General features: G+C 42.3%; 1 protein-coding gene across 4 annotated transcripts in view; it reads left to right on the top strand.

The window, feature by feature from the left end:
• Positions 1 to 19393, top strand: part of PRKAG2 (protein kinase AMP-activated non-catalytic subunit gamma 2) — a 228254-nt gene that overhangs the window by 65017 nt on the left and 143844 nt on the right. For all 4 annotated transcript variants that reach the window (XM_064505725.1, XM_026096918.2, XM_064505724.1 and 1 more), the window contains 2 exons: positions 6248 to 6319; positions 17556 to 17835. In XM_064505725.1, coding sequence (XP_064361795.1) covers positions 6248 to 6319; positions 17556 to 17835 — 352 coding nt within the window. The remainder of the gene's footprint in view (positions 1 to 6247; positions 6320 to 17555; positions 17836 to 19393) is intronic.

Genomic DNA, 19393 nt, shown 5'->3' with positions numbered 1-19393 from the left:
TGCAACATGACCAGTGTGTAAACCATGCTCATGCGTCATGGACCGACCAGCGTGGGCACAGGTCTTCACACAACCAGGGATGTGCTCTTGCGTGATTGTGTCCTGCATTTGAAGGGACAGTTGTGATGGATGTCAATGGGGACCTGCTCATGAAATAGTCTTTTAATACCCAGCGCTGAAATGCATGGTGCTCATGGTATGTCTGGAAGGAATATACTCGTTCAAATTATTTGTGCTTAAATGGGTGGAAAATATTTTCCAGTTCACCTGCTTCATGTGGTGGGAGTTGCTGCTGCAAGGCAGCAACGCTTGAGGCCAGTTCTTCACTAACAGTATGTAGTCAGCTGAGCAGGGAAACACTCAGACGACGTTAGTGAAATGTCCAACTCTAACAACTGGAAGTACTCACTGCACAGCAGCAGTGCACATCTTCAAAGACTGGCTGCTCTTTGAGAAGTAGTAGGTTTGCTTCTGAAAAATGTGAATAATATTTAATTGTCTACGCTTTAAGATTAAAAGAGAGAAAGAAAAATATTTTGGTCAGATTTAACATTTAAAAAATGTCAAAATATTTGTATCCGTACAACCTTTAGCATAGGGCAGTTAAGAGTGCGAGTTACTTACACCCTTAAAATAAGTCGCATATATGTATTGTATTCTTGTGAAAGGAAATACTATAGATGTCTTCAAAAAAACACCAAACCTCTATGGTGTCAGAGGCAAGTCTACGTGTGGGGATCCGGTGGCTTCAGCTGCAGAGCTGCAGACCTTTTTGCATAGCTGTAAGTTTATTTTAAGGTCTCCATCCTTTCTAAGTAGCGTGGCTGTATGAAAAGAAAAAGTAGTTGAATGTGAGCTGCTCTTGCATTTGCAGCCCAGTATTGGCTTTTCCTTAAGGTTTCTTGGAAGGGCTAATCCAGCACATCAAGCATAAGAGGAAGGCCCTTCTCTGCCTTGCCATCACTCTGGCCTCAGAATAGTTACTTCTGCAGGTCAGGAGATTGGGGTCCTTGGGGCCTTGAAAAGGTCTTTCCCCCACCCTCCACCCCTTGAAAATAGGTCTCTGACCTGTCAATCCCAGCAGGCCCTGGAGTGCCTTACTGGTTCCTTGGCTTCAGCAGTTGCAGGAAAGCTTTATCAGCCTGGCTGCTAAAGCAGCCTTGAAACAAAACAATAATAAAAAAGGATCCCTTTAATTCTTAGTATCTTGTTTACTGGATTCAAGGCTTTAGTGGCCTGTTATTTAAGCTTGCAACCTCTGCAACAGAATTGCTGGAAACCCTCTTCTGACACCAAGGTCCCCAACTGCAGCAGCGGCCAGACCAGCCTGTCTGGGCAGGCCTTTCCCACAGGCAAGGAAAGGAGCGGGGAAACTGGCTGGAAAAGGTGAAAAATGGCTTGGCTAACCAGATCTTGTTCCGGTTGCCATTTGGTTATGCTGTGCCAGCTTGTGCAGTTGTTGTCTGTATCCTAAAATACAGTTTTCCTTCCTGCTCTCCAAAGCAGTTCCACGAAAAGGATATTTATGCGACTTTGTTTTTCCAAGAAATCAAAGAACAAAAATTTTATTTTTCTTTCTTTTAAGTAATTCTAAGCATTTTGGTATAAAAGCCATGAAAGGAGTAAGAGAGGAGTCAAGGAGGAGTGAGGACACTACAAATTAATTTCTGTGGGAGCAAGGACCTCTCCTTTACGTGTGAGGGTAACCCACAGAAGACTCACCTTAAAATTAGTCTCATCTTTGGAGACGAAATACTCTGAGGCTATTTTCAGGAGCAGTGTGAAGAATCAGTAACCTCCCAAGTATCTAATTGTCCCCTAGAGGAAATAGTGGAAGAAGAGGAAGGGAAGGGAAGTGCACTGGCAGACAGAATTGTCCTGATTTATACTCGGAAAAATTAAAGCAGCAGTCAAGCCTAATAAAAAAAATAAAATCAGTTTAGTTCCTTTTTTATCTGTCTACTGCTTCTATGTCTCTGCTGGAGCCATGCATAAAACTCCGTGAGCGACTGTTGTCTCTTGTAACAAGAAAAAATGTCATGGAAAATCAGCTGTTTAGTAGCTGTTGTGGGAGATTGTCCTCCCAGGACGGGGACCGATTGATGGCAGGAGCACAGAGCTATAGCTCTGCTCTATCGCAGCTCTGCCAGCCCTCTGGAGAAAGCAGGTACGGCTTTGATATCCCAGCAGCTGTATTCCTCAGGGAATATAGCACGAGCTACCCTGACAGCTGGTAAATGAAAGTTGATTGAGAACAAAATAAATCTGAAGTGGCCTTGTTGCTGTAAAGTAAATCTGAACTGTACAAGAGGTCTTTTTCTCTAATTGAGGATGACCGAAGTGATATCTGGCTGCTGGAGTGCACTGAGCGATGTGAAGGACTGACTGAGATTGCCATCGTCAAAAAAACGTGAGGGAAAATTTCAGCGTTGCATCACTTTATATTAAAGTGATCTTATATTTGACTTGGCGTTAGAGTTGAATTCAGCTGCAAAAAAAAAAAAAGGGACCCGCAAGATTCCCTTCTTCCTTCAACCGTAACCAAATGAGACATCAGAAGCTCTCTGAAGAGGAAGAAACATTAAATTTGAAATATCACAAAGGGCAGTTTTCAGAATTGGGAGTCTAAATTTCAGTTCTGTGGCAGATCTCTCTCCCCACCCTCAGCAAAGAAGTTTTTCTCTAGTACGCTTCAGTTCAGCTAACAAGTACCTTGCGTACAGTAACTCCACTTCGGAAGTACCACGTTGCAGCTATGATGGTTTATCTTTTACTTGACCTGCCTCTTAGAATATTTTCCAGTAGGGCAATTGCCATTATGTTTTCCACTGTTTGGAGGATTTTCTGTCAGAGTGGGGGAAGAGGAACAGGAACATAACAGAAAAGCAAATAAAACCTTGCAAAATAGACTTTTCATAGTCTTAATTCCAAATTAGCACCACGAGGAGCTGTAATCCCTGCCAGCCTTTCTCAGTTGTGGGGTCTGCCGTACTCTTTGGTCTCTACAAAAGTTTTTTATCAGAGGATGTAAGGCTAAAACCGATGGATATCGGGAGGGATGCCGTTTATTCTTCAGTCAGGGCTTTGCAGTCTCAAGGGAGACTGACTCTTCCTTGTACCAACACGTTACTGTGTGCCTTTAGCAGAAGTTTTTAAAATGTCTCTCCAGAAACACGTGATTTTCTAGGGCACTTATTCCAAGAACAGTAAAGCAGAAGTGGAGGGTGTCAGTGGATAATACCCATGCTATGCCCATGAGTGAGAAAGCTCAGTCTAAGGATGGTTTCTTCCTAAATTAATGGCAGAACGAGCCTTTAGCATTTATCAGTTGGCATAAGATCAGAGCAGCCAGATATGTGGTAAGAGCTAGGGCTGCAACACCGGCCAATGAAGATGTACTGCTGATGTCTTGCAACACTTCTGGAGCAGTTCTTATCATTTTTTTTAAGAGGTCCTATTTTTTATAAAAAAAGAGATACATTAACCATGTGCTCAGCATCTAGTCATATATGCTTCTGGATGACGAAGAAGAGGAAGAAGAAACAAGTATCTATTTTGTATTCAGCAGAGCTGCATGTAAAGAGGAAATAAGTGTCTAACATTTCCTTGCTTAACAAACTGGTCAGAATTGAGAGCAGTGTTTGCAGCCTGACCCTTGAAATATGTATTTTTTTCTTCTGTAAATGGATGTCTTTGCGTCTAGAATGCTATGAAGGAATGAGAGATGGAAAAATTGTTAAGCAGTAGCCTCAGCTGGGGACTTTTTCACAGAACTGAAACTACAATTATCTGCCTGTTTAAAATGTTCTCCATCACAATATTAACAAAGGTCTCATGCAAAGAGGTTCTGGTATAGCTCCAGTTATTTCTGTTTATAACTAGAGGTCTGCTGTTCTGCATTTGAAGACAGATACAATAAGTATACCTCCATGATATCTGAGAGGTACTAATTAGAATAGAATTATTGAGTGGGTTTCATGATACATTTAATCATTAGAATACAATATTTATATATTTTTAAGCTTGAGATTGTAACTGGCAACTGAAATTTAGGTCCTAGGAAAATAGTTATACCTACCCCTTCCTGTTTTTGAAGATTTCTGCTCCCAAGAGAAGTTATGGTTCCTTTCCCAGATGTTCCAGATTTCCTGAATCCCTTACTCAAGCCTGACTGCTAGATATAAGTATCCCCTTAAACCCAGCTTCTTCAGTTCAGCCTCCAGCCTTCCTGAACAGCATGTGAATTACAAAAAGTAGTAGTATAGGAATGTTTATATGTGGAGCTCAGAAGAGTTATTTTCTTCATTTATTCCATGGAAAAGGACATTGCACACATAAGATTTCATCTTCTTCACTACCAAAGATGGGTAGAGGAAAATGTTGGTAAATCCTTTGGCTAAATTAAAGTAAACATGAGGAGATATGTTTTTGTGTAACTTTCCATTTTGCTCATAAAATTCTTCACAGAGATTCATCATTTAAGTCTTGTAGTAACATATGAAGTAGTAATATACTAGTCCAGTTATTAACAATGTTTATACATGCTGTTTATAGCCGGATAGTTTTTATATGGAGTATGTAAGTCATTTGTGGTCTTTACTAATTGTAAGAATAAGCCAATTAATACAGAAGCTTTTATTTAAGACCCTGTGGTGCCTGGTTCAGCCTCAGTCAAACCTTGATGATAGTGAAACTTCAAGCCAAACAAAATGACTCTTCTTTTGGTTTTGAGATACTTGGTTACATTTGCATTTGCAAATGGTTGCGATATGAAACACATATGTCAAAACGCGCTAATGAGGGTGATGTTATGTAGTTCTGTTGGTGCTTTGTAGTTTGGCATTTGTAGATGGTTCCCATTGAACTTGCATAGATGGAGCTTGAAGCATAGTAATTTGTGATGAATACTTTGGTTTATGGCCTAACGACTCCGGGCCAGTTTGGCCAAGTGTAGCTGCTGCTTTTCTTTTCTTTTCACTTGGCACGAATTACTCCCATGTGCTTCAGTTCCAGTAATTCAATATTTTGTTCCTTATTTTTGTTGTTCATTATGTAACCAGAATATTTTCAAACACTTGTAAGGATTATGCCTGAGTTATACACATTTTTAAGCGTATTTTGGATTTAGTCTGATTACACAATGTGATGTGATTAGACCTGCGACTGAATTCTGAAGGCCTTTGGCAAGCAAACCTTGCAAACTTCTCAGCCAGTGGTAATTTTTAATTAAACTCTATTTATTCTCAAATTAAGCCTGTGTGAAATTGCTGTTTATTTATGTTTTAAACAGTTTTAAATGAGATGCAGGTGTGGTGTTAGCAAATGACTGAATCATTGCATTTGAAGGGTGATGCCTTGCATCAGAGATTCTATGTTAAGGAGAAGATTTGGGATCCAAGCCTCAGTTTTTCCCCTGCAGATCTTCTGCACCCAGCATCAGGTGCTACTGGTCATATTGGTCATCACTCAGTATCTGCTTTTTTTGATCAAACTGCTGCTAAATTTGCAAAGAAAATATCATTATGTCTCTCTAAAAGTCCCAGCGTTGGAACACAAAATAGCATGAACAGAGCAGACAGCAGGAGGTGGAATATAATTGCAGTTTGTTTTTGTTAAAGATGAGCATGTGTCCTTGTCTTATGGCCTTATTTTCTTTCGTCCCACAGAATTATATGAGCCTAAGTTGTGAAAATGAGTTGCTTATTTCCTCTCTGCGCACCGTGTGTCTGTCTTCTCCCTCTTTGCTATATATGTTACGTATTTTCATCGACATAACATTGGCCACGGCAGCATCGACATACTCTCATTCAGGTTTTGTTTATTGCCATAAATACTCTTTAAAATAAGATTATAGTCCCCACTAAAAAGGGATAAAGGCAAGATATGCCATTTGCTGAGCAAGTGGCTATATTTAGACTGTAGGTTCTTGTGAGTTTTTCTGTGGGATTTGGGTACCTCCCTTTCAGAGTTTTAGCCCCAGACCTTCAGCTGTGGCTGTCCAGATGCTGAGTGCCTTTTGCAAGGTGATGCAGCGCAAGCCCTGCTAGGGAATCCCTAATCACTTGCTACATTGATTTCACAGGCAAGTGGAACCATCAGAGCCCCTGTTGTTACTCACCGGTAAATGGATATGGATAAACCAGTGGGCATTTCAGAAATAAAACAGTGGACTTGGATCATGGGATTATCTGATGGAGGGAGGAAGACATTCATACAGGACATCAATTTTTCTTCTCTCTCCTGCCAGGATCTCAGCTCGTTTGCCATGCCGTTCTTAGATGGTGATGTGGAGAGCTCGGACAAAAATGCTTCTCGCAAGGTAGGATATTTTCAAAGCATCCTCACTGTAGTGGCTGAATCCCTTGGTGATGAACACAATTTATTATTACAAAAGCCTGGAGTTTTAGACTTACCTGCTTTACCCATAACCTCTTGGGAGAGGTACACCAGGGCAAAGGTAGTGACTTGTGTGGAAGACCTTGCCATGACTGTGCTTATGCAGCGTATCTTTTAAAGGATGGTAATGTCTGTGGTGGTATTGCTTTAAATACTGCAGATGTTATGTGTAACACTGTTGTAATTCAATGAAGTGATATTGCATAACCATATTCCTAGGAATATAGCAAGCTACCGAAATTTGCGGTGTTGCTACAGTAACACAGTGCCCAAATAGGCTTCTGTGGCTGCTGGCCGGTTTTCCTTGAATTGCCTCCTAATAGCTGCTCTCTGGCTGGACAGGGTTTGTTTAACTGTTCGCTGTCCTTGATCTATCCATCCTTGGCTCTGGCAAAATGAGCTGTGTTCATTTGCTGAAGCCAAAGCAGTAAACAAGGTGGGAAGGTGTCCCGCCACGATGTGGGATTGACTCAAGGTTATCCTGCTGGAGGCATTGCTATGCTTTGTTTTTCCAACAGTCTGCTATTAAATTAAACCAATGCATTCACAGAGTTTCCTTGCTTTAAAATAATCAGGCAAACATATTCAGGGGATAACATTAGAAATTATTAGACAGCGCCTACACATTTTCAGAGCAACAAGGATTGTAGGTGGGATCTTTCGTATTGAAGTCCTGGCCTCATTGTTTTCACAGAGCTTTGAAACACAAGTTGGTCTGCTAAATGTAAGTCTCCTGCCAACCAAGTTACTGGCTTGGCGAAGGAGGTGACTACTCAGAAAGCTGATCTGTAGCTACACAGCAGACCAGTTTGACTTGTGACAGGGGTATGGACCTCTGTTAAGATTAAACCTGCTACAGGCCATTTGTCACAGCGTCAGCAGTTGTAGTTCAAGGCAGATGAAGCAATAAATATCTCTTCAGTGCAGCTAATCTGCATCTAGAACTCTAATAATTTAGCTCTCTTGACAGCACAACTTTCTATTCCTTTGCACCTCACAGCAAAGGACAATTGTTTAAAAAACTTCTGCAATTCATCAGTAGTTGAATATGTTTAAAACATTGGCCTTGTTCTTTTCTGCATTGGACCTTTTAAGACTGTGACGCGGGAGTCCGTGATGGACGCAAAGGAAATCATGTAGATGCCAGGGAAGCTAAAAGAGAGTGTTACCGAAAGCCACTTGTTTGATGGGTTTGAATAAAGTCAACAATATGACATTTTTTAAAAGAGTTGTCATGCTGGAAGAGGGCAGGTGTTTCTAGCTAAAAATTGATTTTGACATTTTATCACCTCCTTTTCCCAAAGAATGGTGAGAAAGCTGCATGAGTCTCAGTCCTGAAAAAATATACTAAAGCTATTCTTGCTCATGTGCACGACTGTGCAATGTCTCAGAAGTTCCCTGTTTATGATGCCCCTAGTTTTTTCTCTTAATGGTCCTGTGATTCTCTTTTAATGAGTGGTTGTCTTGGAGAGAACTGGAAGAGTATTTCAGAAGTCACCTCTTTTTGCAGTTTCAGTACATGCTATTTTTCTCCCTAAACTTGGCTCAAGTTCTCCTAATAGAAGTGGGATTCACTTTGGAATAGCCAGAGGGGGGCTTGACATCTGAAATTGCTTTTTAAAACTTTTTTGATTGAGCATGTGAGATCCAGAGTTTTTTCTAACATTGTATTTAGATCCCTGTTCAACACATACAATAAAGTGGTAAGAGACCAGGTGACTAAGCCCAACTTCTGATAAGATCATCCAGTAAAATCCATTGCCATGCCTCTCATCCTATGTTTCACTTTTCTCCTCAATGGGAAGGATGGGATCTTTGCAGTTGGTGAATGATGACTTGCATCAGACTGCAGTATTTTATGTAATTCTAAGTTTGCCCATTCCTGCTGAGGCTACAGAAAAAAAGTGCCTGAGTTACTGTTCACTTTCTGGTTAAATAGTTTTCTTTTGTTCAAGTTTGAAACCACAGTTTAATGTTTAAGTTCTGTGTATAAAAAAGTCAATATTTCATTAGTAGCATGATTTTTCTGTTTACCCCTCATGCTGGAGAGTAGCAGTTAATCAGGGGTGTCTCTCTTTTTGCACTTAGCTTCTCTATTGCCTGGGCTATAGATCAAGCTGGAGGAGAGCGTTTCACAACCTGTCTTTCTGATCTGCCGTTAATTTAATTTGGCTGGTCCTTGTGACAGGCTTTTAGAAACTGTATTAACATTTTTTGCAAAGATTCTCATCACTTGACCATGGAAGTGTCTCTCATTATTATCCTATGATAATAAACCTCATTACACAACTAGGCAACTGAAGTGCAAAAAATTATTTGCTCAGGTTCAGATAGGATTTTTTTGGCAGTGATGGTAATGTGGCACACATTTCCTGAGGTTGAGCGCCTTAATCACTTATCTCTAATGTAGTTATTATTATGAGCAGTAAGTAATGTATTCTTCCTTCTTTTATGACCTGATGACAGGAAGGGAATAGGGAGCTTCAGTTTTCCCCTTTCTCTCTTCAAAGTGGAGAGTGCAATATGCTACCCTGAAGACTCTTGTGTAGAAGGTTTTGGCATGATGTGATGCATATAAGTAGCTCTTGTAGCTCTTGTTCCTGTGGTAGATAACTCCGTGCCTTCCTGTATCCTGACCAGGTACATTAATACTTGTGCTGGTGGCTTCCTCCAAAACAGCTGGTATTGTTGACTGGCCAGTGCTCCTAGCTAGCACTGTCCTGAAATGGCCTGAATCCTTCTTAGGAGGACCTTAGAGGATAACTAAATACAGCAGTACAGACAGGCACAACCGGGAGCCGAGAAGCAATTAAATACACTAGAACTCTTCAGTCCGGGAAAAAGACAGTGGAAGAGGGGCCTTGCAGAGGCCAGGGGAGTCGTGAATGATAAGGAAGAAGAAAACAGAGAGCGAGTCTGGTGTGGCAGGAGAGTGGTCAGTGATGAGCGCCCCGCTGTACCAAAAATGGCATTATTGGTTTTAGAGGTAGTAACACCCTGAATGCTTATAGATCCTTCCTCTCAAATGTAGATTACAGGATGAGATGTGGAAATTACAGCAAACCACTGGTCATTGCTTTTGGTTGGAAGCCAGGGATTGTGAATGATTTAGAGAAGAAAATGACATGAAAACAAAACTGTCCACAGGGTGACAACTTACAAAATATATATGGAGGAGGGGGTAGGAAAAAGAAAAGAAATACGAAGAACAGTATTGATTCATTGCTTTATGGAAATAATAGAATTGTCATAAAATATAAAAGAAAGTTTAGAAAAGAAGTGTTCATTAAAAGTTCTTTTCTCTACATGGGGAAAAAGCAGGTGAGATGTTTATCTTGGATGACAGTCATGACTCTGTCCTGCTAATGAGTTAAGTGTATTCAAAATAGAAGGTCCTGAAGCTAGAAATTTTAAAATTAGACCCAAGTAACTCAGATAAAACAGTTTTGAAATAACTGGCAGGGCTTTCCCTGACAGGCTGGTCCTGATTATGAACGAATCTTGGAGCAGAAATGAGGTTCCAAAAGACTGTGAAAAAGCTACTATTGCGTTAATATTCAAAATGTTTGCAGTTAGGATAATTTAAAGGTTTGTCAGTCTAACATTAGTCCTGGGCAAAATAATGAAGTATCTAATGTTGGATAATTAATGATGCCGTTACAATAGACTCATTTTCATGGGAGTTAATGACAAATGGTGCTCATTGAACAAATTTGGGTTTTTAAATGAAATTATAAATTTGGATGAAAAGTGTAATAGAATTGGTGTCACATGCATATAAAATCAGTACTACAGGATGCTTTGATTTAAGAAACTAGAATGATACTAAATAAACATGGAGTCTATCAAGTGGATTAAAACAGAGCTGATAAAGTAAATTGGGACTGTGGAGATCAGTGGAAATTTTGTTTCTAGGCAGACAAAACATTCTGTTGCTATACCATATAATACTTTATCAGTGATTTGAAAGAAATATAGACTTTATAGTCTTAAGCATTTAGAGTTTGTACAAACGTGAGAGTGGAAGGCAGTGGTAAATAACGAACAGGAGACTCGCCAGTGCAGGATGACCTGAATCACTTAAAACTCATTTTGCAAGCAAGCAGAGCCCATTTTTGTTGGGCCAAATTGGGATGAGTTACACCTAGGAACAAATGATGTAAACTTTATTTCTAGGAAGTCTGTCAAGGCTTCGATTAGGTTTTGAGAGTAACGGTAGATAATCAGCTCTACATGGATTCTGGATATGATGCTGTGGCTAAAGGATTAGTTTGGTTTTTTGGATGTACAAATGAAGGAACAGGGCAGAAAGTAGGCTGTGTTACCAGTGCATTTGGCACTGTCTTGCAGTTCTGCTGTCAATAAAGAAGGAAAATCTTGATGAACCAGAATCAAAAAAGAACTGAGGAATGACTCCCATATTGAAGGACTGATTCTGGTCCCAGCATTGTTTTTCTGCTTTGTCCAGTGACTCATAAATGGGAACTGCGCAAGCAACCCTTGGAACAGGGAGGAGAAACAAAAATTCTCCAGTTTTTAGGTCCCCTGTTCCTGGATAACCAAATAAATCTCCCTTTGGTTTATTCTTCCCAGCCTTTTAATTTTCCATTTCTTTCAGTGAACTGGCTTCAGCAGGAAGGATGGGGAGTGTATCCTGGCCGGTGCCAGAGCTGCAATACGAGGCACCGGCAGCGTGGGCCGTGGATGCAGCAAGCCTCGGTGGGAGGGCATGAGCGATGACCACTGCCGTGCTGTGTGGGTGGCCCCTTCCCATCTGCTGCTTTGAAATAAATGCGATGCAGAGGTAGAGGTTAGGAAGCGGAGCCGGGAGCCTCTTGCTCTCACCCAGACCCAGCAGCACCGTAAGCTTCCTTGCTCTTTGCCTTACCTCCAGCGTGCTCCTGCCTGCGAGCAGTCCTGCCGGCCGTCTGTACGGCAGCGCGGGGCGCTCTCGTAGCCTCCCGCATCAGCCAGCCTCATCGCATTGTATTTTAATTTTGATAAGTGTCATTGTATTTTGATTTTGGGAAGTGATGTCTCTGATCCTGTAACATACTCTATCGTCTCAGTCGTTCCTGCTCATGCGGAACAGAGGATGCTAATGGTGGCCAATGTAACCACACGGTGCCTGGGAGCGTATGTCCTTCGTTATCTTTCAGCCTAATCAGGGCAGCTCTTATGATTCTATGAGCTCTTTTATTCCCCCAGAATGAGAGAATCATCCAATTAAGTTTATCAAAGAGCTTTTTTATTGAGATTCAGTGGCAGGGCAGGAAATAAGTGCAGACTTCTATCTGGTGTATCGTCTCTAATTGTGTTTACTGTCCCTGTCAAGGATGGTGGGAGGTGATTCTCCTTCTGTTATTCTCCTTTTTTTTTTTTTTTTTTTAAGTGGAGAGGCATAATAAAGGTCAAATAACTCGCTGTTATAGAAGCAAAACAAACCTCAAGTGCTCCATAAATGTCCTAACTATTCAAAATTAGAGAGAAAAGGAGGAGAGCTCAGGAACATTTAATAACTTCAACTTAAATTTAGAAGCATTTTGAAAGGCTGTTTAGTTTGAGCGCCTCCCTGTTCAAGACAGTTTTTCCAAACTGTTCTGAAGGCGAATATAAATTCACAAGAAGCCGAATCGGAGCCAGAGATTTTTCAGGAATACAGAGCACTGTGAATCCCACGACACCCGGGAAGGTGGTTCGGGCAGGAGCTAGACAGCTGTGTTTGGTAGGACACTTCCCTTTCCCGCAGTTACGTGGTTCTTAACCTCTAGGTTGGGAGCAGCAATGGATTCACAGGGAGGACTTTACACCGTAAAACAGAGAGGAGGGATCAGATCTGTAACACAGCAGAGGAAAGCAAATTACGAAGTTGGGGAGACTTCTGTGAGGGAGTGAGAGGAGGCCGGACTGAGATGGATGGCGTGTGGATGACGAGGGACTAGTTTGTGGCAAAGTATGAACAGTTTGGTCTCTTAGCACTTTGCATTTGGGAATATCACGTGGTAGTGATTAAATGTAGTACACTCCAGTCTTTTTTGTAAGATAAACTGAAGAGTTATGAGTTAGATAAAAATGCACTTAAAGGGAAAGATGGCCTGCTGATATTGGTGGGTGGAAGGATAGCACTAGTGCAGTTTCCCTAAGCTCGTTCCTAGGACTGGTCGTTGCCAGTATGGCTGAGACGAAAACCAGAAGCATGCTAATGAAATTTGTTGATGATGCAGACAGAAGGTTTTTTCCGTCTTTCCGGGGACGTACCTACAGCTCCTCTCTGGGCTGACATAGGGAAGGACCTTCTACAGGAAGATCTGGATGGCCTTGAGAATGGTTGAATCTTAACAGCACAAGATACATGGTTGTTCACTCAGGATATATCTATAGTAGTAGTAAATAAAACAGGTCAGGGACCGTTCTTTTGGCCCTGGAGCGAGGGGCTTTGGCACGGCTCCTGTCATACAGCTAAACTCATGCAGCCACTGGAGCAGAGTGGCCACATGCAGCCTGGGGCTGTCTCTGGCTGGTGCTATCTCTGTGCCCAGGCAGTGTGGGGAGTGCTCACAATACAGGCTAAATCCACCTCGGGTAGTGGGCTCGCAGGGCTGGACAACTGCAGGGCAGTTTGAGGCTGCATCCAGCTGTGTTTCATTCCCTGCTAGTGCGTAGTCCGGGGCTGATAACGGTTTATGCCAGCGTTTTGTCATCTAGGAGTTTATCTGTTTAAAACGATGGGTAGAAAAGACGATGGGGCTTTGCTGGCCCATCACGGGATGGTTTGTGTCAATAATGTGTATAGTTGTGAGCAAGGCAGAGGGGATGAGGAAGAGAGAAATATTCCTGCACCCAGGTGAAATGGCGAAGGGGAGCTTTGGGGATGCTTTTTCCTGAGTTGAAACCTTCCAGAGATGCCCAGAGCAGGGCACATGCCATGCTATCATTTTACCTATCATTCCAAATTTGAAAGTACGTGTGCAAGACGTCAAGCAGTGTAAGACACCCCTTCTTCTGTTTTCAGCAGTGGCCAGTTCTGCGTGTTTCGTAGGAGTTTGTGTAAGATGGTTCAGGTCCTACTGCAGAGCTAAGTTCTCCCTGATCCTAACCGACAAGCCTTTCATGCTTCAAAGCACAATTGATAGCATCTTACAGCATTTTAGGATGTACTTACTCAGCGCTATGTAAGATAACTGGGTTGGCCTTGAACAAGCCAAGTCAGTCACTAGAAATAATACAACTGATCTGAGCTTGGTTAGTTAACCTTACTGAGAAGCAGATTGCGTCAGACTGCGTGGAGTTGCATTGACATTCTCATACTCCTCCATTACCTGTCTGCTCATTTAGGGCTATTTCTGGCAGTATTCTCTATAGACGTACACTTAGAGCTGAGATTTCCGTCTTTCCGGCGTAAGCAGTTTTAAGGTTTAGGGGATCCACACCTAGACATAGAGCTCAAAGTTCCTCTATATGCTCTCCATAAAGCCAACACTAGGGATGTTTTGTGTGTGTGTGTGTTGTGTTTTTTTTTTTTATAAGGTGAGCTGTCATAGTACTCAGGGTAATTTTTCAATTTGTTTGATTAGACCTCATTTGTGCATTGATGTGTGTTGTACTTTAATTGTTTGTTTGGATTACTTATCTCCGAAAGCCTAATTATCCAGTCAGGATCAAAGAGCCGTACCACCACGTGTATTTATTAGGTGTGTTTCATATGTCTGCTCATTCTCGCTGTGCTGGTTTTCCTGCACTAACACAAGATGATGTGAAAGGGTCATTAGTGTGGGGAACTACATTGCGATACTTTTTTGGCCTCTACAACACAGCTGGGAAAATAGTTGTATTTCAAAAGCGCATATGGGAGTTTTGTGCCCACCTGCCAGTAATAAATTCAGGAAATGAATCGAAAAAGCATGAAGAGCAGCTGATGATCCATCCAGCTCTGTAACCTTCTTCCAGCACCACTGCTGGAGTCATTATGTCGTGTCTGCGTGAGATTGTGCAGTTTATACCTCAGCAGAGATTTTTCTGCATTCCCAGCTGAGGCATGAAATTTCATATTGCCTTTTAGATTCATAATCATATTCATATATATTTATGTTCATATTGCCTTCCTATTGGCTTTTATATATGCTGTGCTAACTTAACTGTTGTTGCTGTTGCTTTTACTTGTAGAGGTGCCTAATCATCTTTTAAAACTTGTAGTCTATTAGCTTCAAATAATATTCCACGAAGGAAATACTGTTGTAATTCCGAAAATAAAATCACAGGTATTTATCATCTTTGATGGTGTAACTGGTGTATAATTAACATACAGAATAGCTGGGGAAGAGCTCGTGGTAGTAATTTCCTTTAATTTAGGAGTAGGCACATGTGTATTTAGCAGTGTGCCCCTGCTGCTCAGACAATTAGCTAATTCTCCTGCCTAGCGTGAGGAGGAGGAAGTAACTGGTTGTGATTGCAATAAATAAAAACATCCCGCTGCTCCCGTACAGATTTTGAGCACAATTTGCTTTTACGTCTGACTTGTACTTACAGGGCATGCTGCAATTATTTGACAAATGTTCTTTGACATTTTACGTTTCTGGAATTGCTTTAGCACATTTCCACAGGTTTTGGAAAAGTGTCTAAAAGTGTCTTTCGTGAGTATTTTGCTATAACTAGATAAGCACACACCAAAAGATGCAGGAAATATTGAAGATGGCACCAAAATGCCTTCCTTCTCTTCGCTGCACAGATTTCATGGCTTGTCACCTCAGGAAAAATTATAATGAAATTACCCTCCTTGAAACAGTCCTAAATTACGGTAGTAGTGGCAGGTTTGTATTATAGTTAATAATGAACTTGAAAATGCACTTCTTGCCCCCAACTTTCAAGCAGCGGATTTGGCAAAAGGCCTATTTAAATCGCCAGCGAAAGGAGGTGCTGTTGTGTTGCTTGGTTGTCTCCTGGACTGCGGAGTTGCGAGGAAAACAATACGGGAGTAGGTTCGGATGATTTAGAGAGGATATTTTAGGAAAGATAATGGGTGTTTGTGAAGTTACTACTTTGAGACTATTTGCCCATGATAAATGTGCAATTTGTTTATCAATTTATTTATAATGCGGTAATTATTCCAGGGCTCAGTTGAGGGACTGTGCCCTATTATTCGTGATGAATACTCACCAGGAGACGGTCCGCGTGCCAGAGGACTTATCATGGGAATAAAGGAGATACTGGCCTCCTGACAGAATAGATGTGAAAACTCATCAAGTGAGTTTTCAAGATTGTCCAGAGAATCTGTGACAGAGCTGGGAGATGAACTTCCGCTTCCTAAGGCGTAAGCATGCAACGCTGCTTCTCTTTCATCCCCGATGGATGCTGTCAAGCATCTGTTGTTGCGTTTTTTCACACAGGGCTTCTGTTAGAACTGGTTATCCCTCCCAGTATTTCCCCTTGAGGGTGACTGCTTGTCTCCTGCTGGTGAAAAAGAGCAAATATTGCTGAGATTGTGTTTCACAAATATTGTGGGATTGTGTACTAGGGATAGTGACCGCCTAGGTTGAACACCACCTCTCGCGAGGCACCGTGCTCTCTGCAGGCCCTTCCACAGCTCCCCCACAGCAGGTCACACTCAGCTCTGTGGTTGATCTGTCCCATCACACGTGGAAAGAGCAGCCGGTCCACAGCGCACGTGCAGGGGAGGGAAAGGATTGCGAGAAGTGAGGTCCCGTGGTACAGGGGGAGCCGCTACTTGGCCGTCGTGCTGCTGCTGCGCATTTCTGCAAGTATGGCTTGGAGCTGGGGCTGGGCATGCAAGGCAAGATTTGAAAGGGGAGTTAACTGCTTATCTGTTTTTAACCCAGCCAGAATCAGTCAGTTGAGTTTACATCCACAAGCCCTTTACTGACCTGAAAGAGGGCATGTGCACCCAAGAGGTTTTCTGTTCTTTCATCTATTCTTTTATCTAAGTCGTTCTAATAAATGTCATTATTTCTCCTTACAAACCTTGTCTTCCATGTGTCCTTTGACTCCCATGGCAACAACACTCTTATCTAACTGGAATAGCACATATCATGTGTACCTGGCGTTTTCTCAGATATGTGCGGTTCTCTGCTCCATACCTCCTTGTTTGTTTTGCATGGTTGGGAATAGAGGAGCAGGCGTGCAGAGGGCTGGAAACTCAGCACATCTCGTGCACGTAAAACGTAGCCTTTGCTTACATGTTCACAGCAGGCCTGAAACCTGCTGCTCCCTTTTTCCACAAGCAAGTCTTGCATTCATGAGAGGTGACCCCAGATGAAAAAGAAGTTTCATGCCCACAAAACTATTTTGTGCATCTGCAAGGAAATAAGCTCTGCCTACAGCCCGTGCACAAGTAAATCCCACGGCGGTTTGAGTAGGCTTCTGTAAATCGTATGTGGGGAGAATTTCATCTTTGCTCCTTTTCTCGTTTGTTTTTTGGGATTTTGCCCCCTCCCGCTCGCCAAGCCTACACAGTGCAGTGCTGTGTTGTGCACAGATACTCCGGCTAGCTGGGAAGCCAGCGCAGGTCCCGAAAGAGATACAGCAGGTAGGAAGGTCATACCCAAGCTGGAGGCTGGGCTGATGAGCTGGAGTATCACCACTATTTTGGGGCTGGAGTTAAAATCCCTGTGTGGTTCTGTCCGGCGTTGTATAGACCTGTCAGGCAGCTTGGGCACTTGTGCCATCTGTGCTGTGGCATGCTGTGCAATGAAGATTTAAGTGCCATAGATGGGTACGTAAATTCACTAGGAAGACGTCAAGGCACTGCCTTCATTTAAGGAGGATCATTCATTGCCCTGAATGGGATGCCAGTCACCTCTCGGTTTTCCAGGGAAGGAAGAGGGAGAGAGATGTGTGGCAAATAAAACCAGTAAAGAAAATCCTGATTAATACAAAATATATGTGGATAGGTTGGATTTTTATGTAAAATTCAGGGCATCAGTGCCCAACAGCAGTGGGCAGCACGGAGCCCAAGAGGTAGCCTAGACACGTGGTATCTTACATGTCAGTACAGGCAGATATTGGGGAAGGTGAGGTCTGGCTAACCCACGGCCCAGATAAACGAGAGTTGACTGTGTTGAGGCAAATTCTGAAAACCTAATGGCACAAGTTGAATTGAATTAATGGCGTTTTTTTCTTTTTCTTCCTTTTTCTCTCCTCCTCAGGTGGAAGAAAGCTACTCTACAGGCAGCCCTTCAAAAGGCCTTTTCTCAAAAGGGCTCCAGAACCGACCTTCCAGCCCTGTTTCTGCCCCAGTGAGGTCTAAGCATAGCCCCGGCTCACCCAAAACAGTGTTCCCCTTCCCATACCAGGAGTCTCCCCCACGCTCCCCACGCCGCATGAGCTTCAGTGGGATCTTCAGGTCCTCCTCCAAAGAGTCCTCCCCCAATTCTAACCCGTCTACCTCTCCTGGGGGCATCAAGTTTTTCTGCAGATCAAGAAAAAGTAAGAAATTGCTCATGTTATTTCAGGAAGATACACAGTACCTCTGGGCTTGGCCCATTCTTTACCTGCGGTAGTGAAGTAAGTGCAGATGAGGCATGTGCTAATTGTTCATTATCGCTTTCACTGACCGTGTGTTTTCAGGTTCTGACATGCTGGCTGCCAACTAGGGGATGACTTCTGCAGGGTGGCATTTTCCCATGCGCGGGCAACTACACGGGGCTGAAGAGGGAAATCATGCTTCAAAGCTTTGGTTAGAAATCCTGCTGTCCTGTGAGTGGGAGTTTCATGGTTTCACAGCAGTTGCCTCCTTTATTTTGGGCATAGATTTTGCCCCTTCAGTAGCCCGTGGGCTAACACACTACTTCTGGGACTCTGAAGTGAGCAGGGTCAAGGAACTGCTACGGTTTTTAAACTTCCTCACTGAATAAATGTTCATAGCGCAGGTCTACAAACAGGTGTGTCAGCTCTGCTTAGGGGATAGTGCACATAGGAAGGGGAATGAGTTACAGGGGAAAAGAAGAGGAATAATATCATACTGCTGAAGATGCTGGATTGTCAGACTACAATGTTTTCCATGATGTGAACAGAAGAAATAACTCAGTGGTAAATTTTGCCAAACATTCTCTGACAATGTAGGTACAGCATTAATGATGCGTATATCTAAGTGCTGGATAAGCTAATTTGGCTGATATTTTACTGCAATGTGACGATAGTTTTCTGTGACTTATAAATATTATGAAGAGGAATATTCTCATTTTTCTTCATCAGATTTTCCCTTTAAAATGTTGGTTTTAATCAGAATGAACAAATTCATGGTGACTTTTCTGCACTTATATACAGAAAAACACTTATGCAAACCCATAGAGGATTTTTATTTAGGTTTATTAGGAGTTCTGGCACAACTTAATTGAAGCGGCATCTTCAGCCGTCCTTGCATCTCTTTGAAACACCTTCAGGAGACTGAAAGTAGGAGGAGGGGCAGTGTTTCTGAAAGGAGACTCCAAGTGGACAGCAAGCATCATTTCTATTCAAGGGCACTTGTTTTTCTCTACATTTTTATTACATGCCTCTCTTTTTCAAGCCTGACAGCAAATAAAGTCCATTTAAGCTCTTTTTGATAGTCCAGACAGACTTAAATGTTGCATAGTCAATATGCTGCTGATTCAGTACGCAGAGAACTTGCAGCTCTATGAATAGCAGCGATATACATTGCATCGCTAAGGCATCTTGTGACATTTTAACTAAATTATCAAAGTAAATAGTGCTGTGGTGCAGGACTGGAAGCTTAAGTCTGATCCTGGCTAGGTGGCCTGTACATCAGAATATTAAATAAAAGAATCTTCCAGGAGTCAGCAGAATCCTTTGATAAGGTCACGTCACTGTAGCAGGAACAGGTCTGGAACAGGGCCATGCTATTTTTGAGCTAACAGAAGATATCCATGACTCTGCTACTCAAGAGATGGTTGCAGGAATTGTGGTGGGCTTAGGTGTTTGTGTTGTTTTGTTTTTGATGCAGGAGGAACTGTCTCTTGGAAGGGGCATGATCAGGAGAGCTCAT

Source organism: Dromaius novaehollandiae, chromosome 2 (genome assembly GCF_036370855.1).
Source record: "Dromaius novaehollandiae isolate bDroNov1 chromosome 2, bDroNov1.hap1, whole genome shotgun sequence".
Taxonomy (NCBI): domain Eukaryota; kingdom Metazoa; phylum Chordata; class Aves; order Casuariiformes; family Dromaiidae; genus Dromaius; species Dromaius novaehollandiae.
Note: the sequence above shows the minus strand (reverse complement) of the source record. Positions and strands in the feature narration are given on the sequence as shown.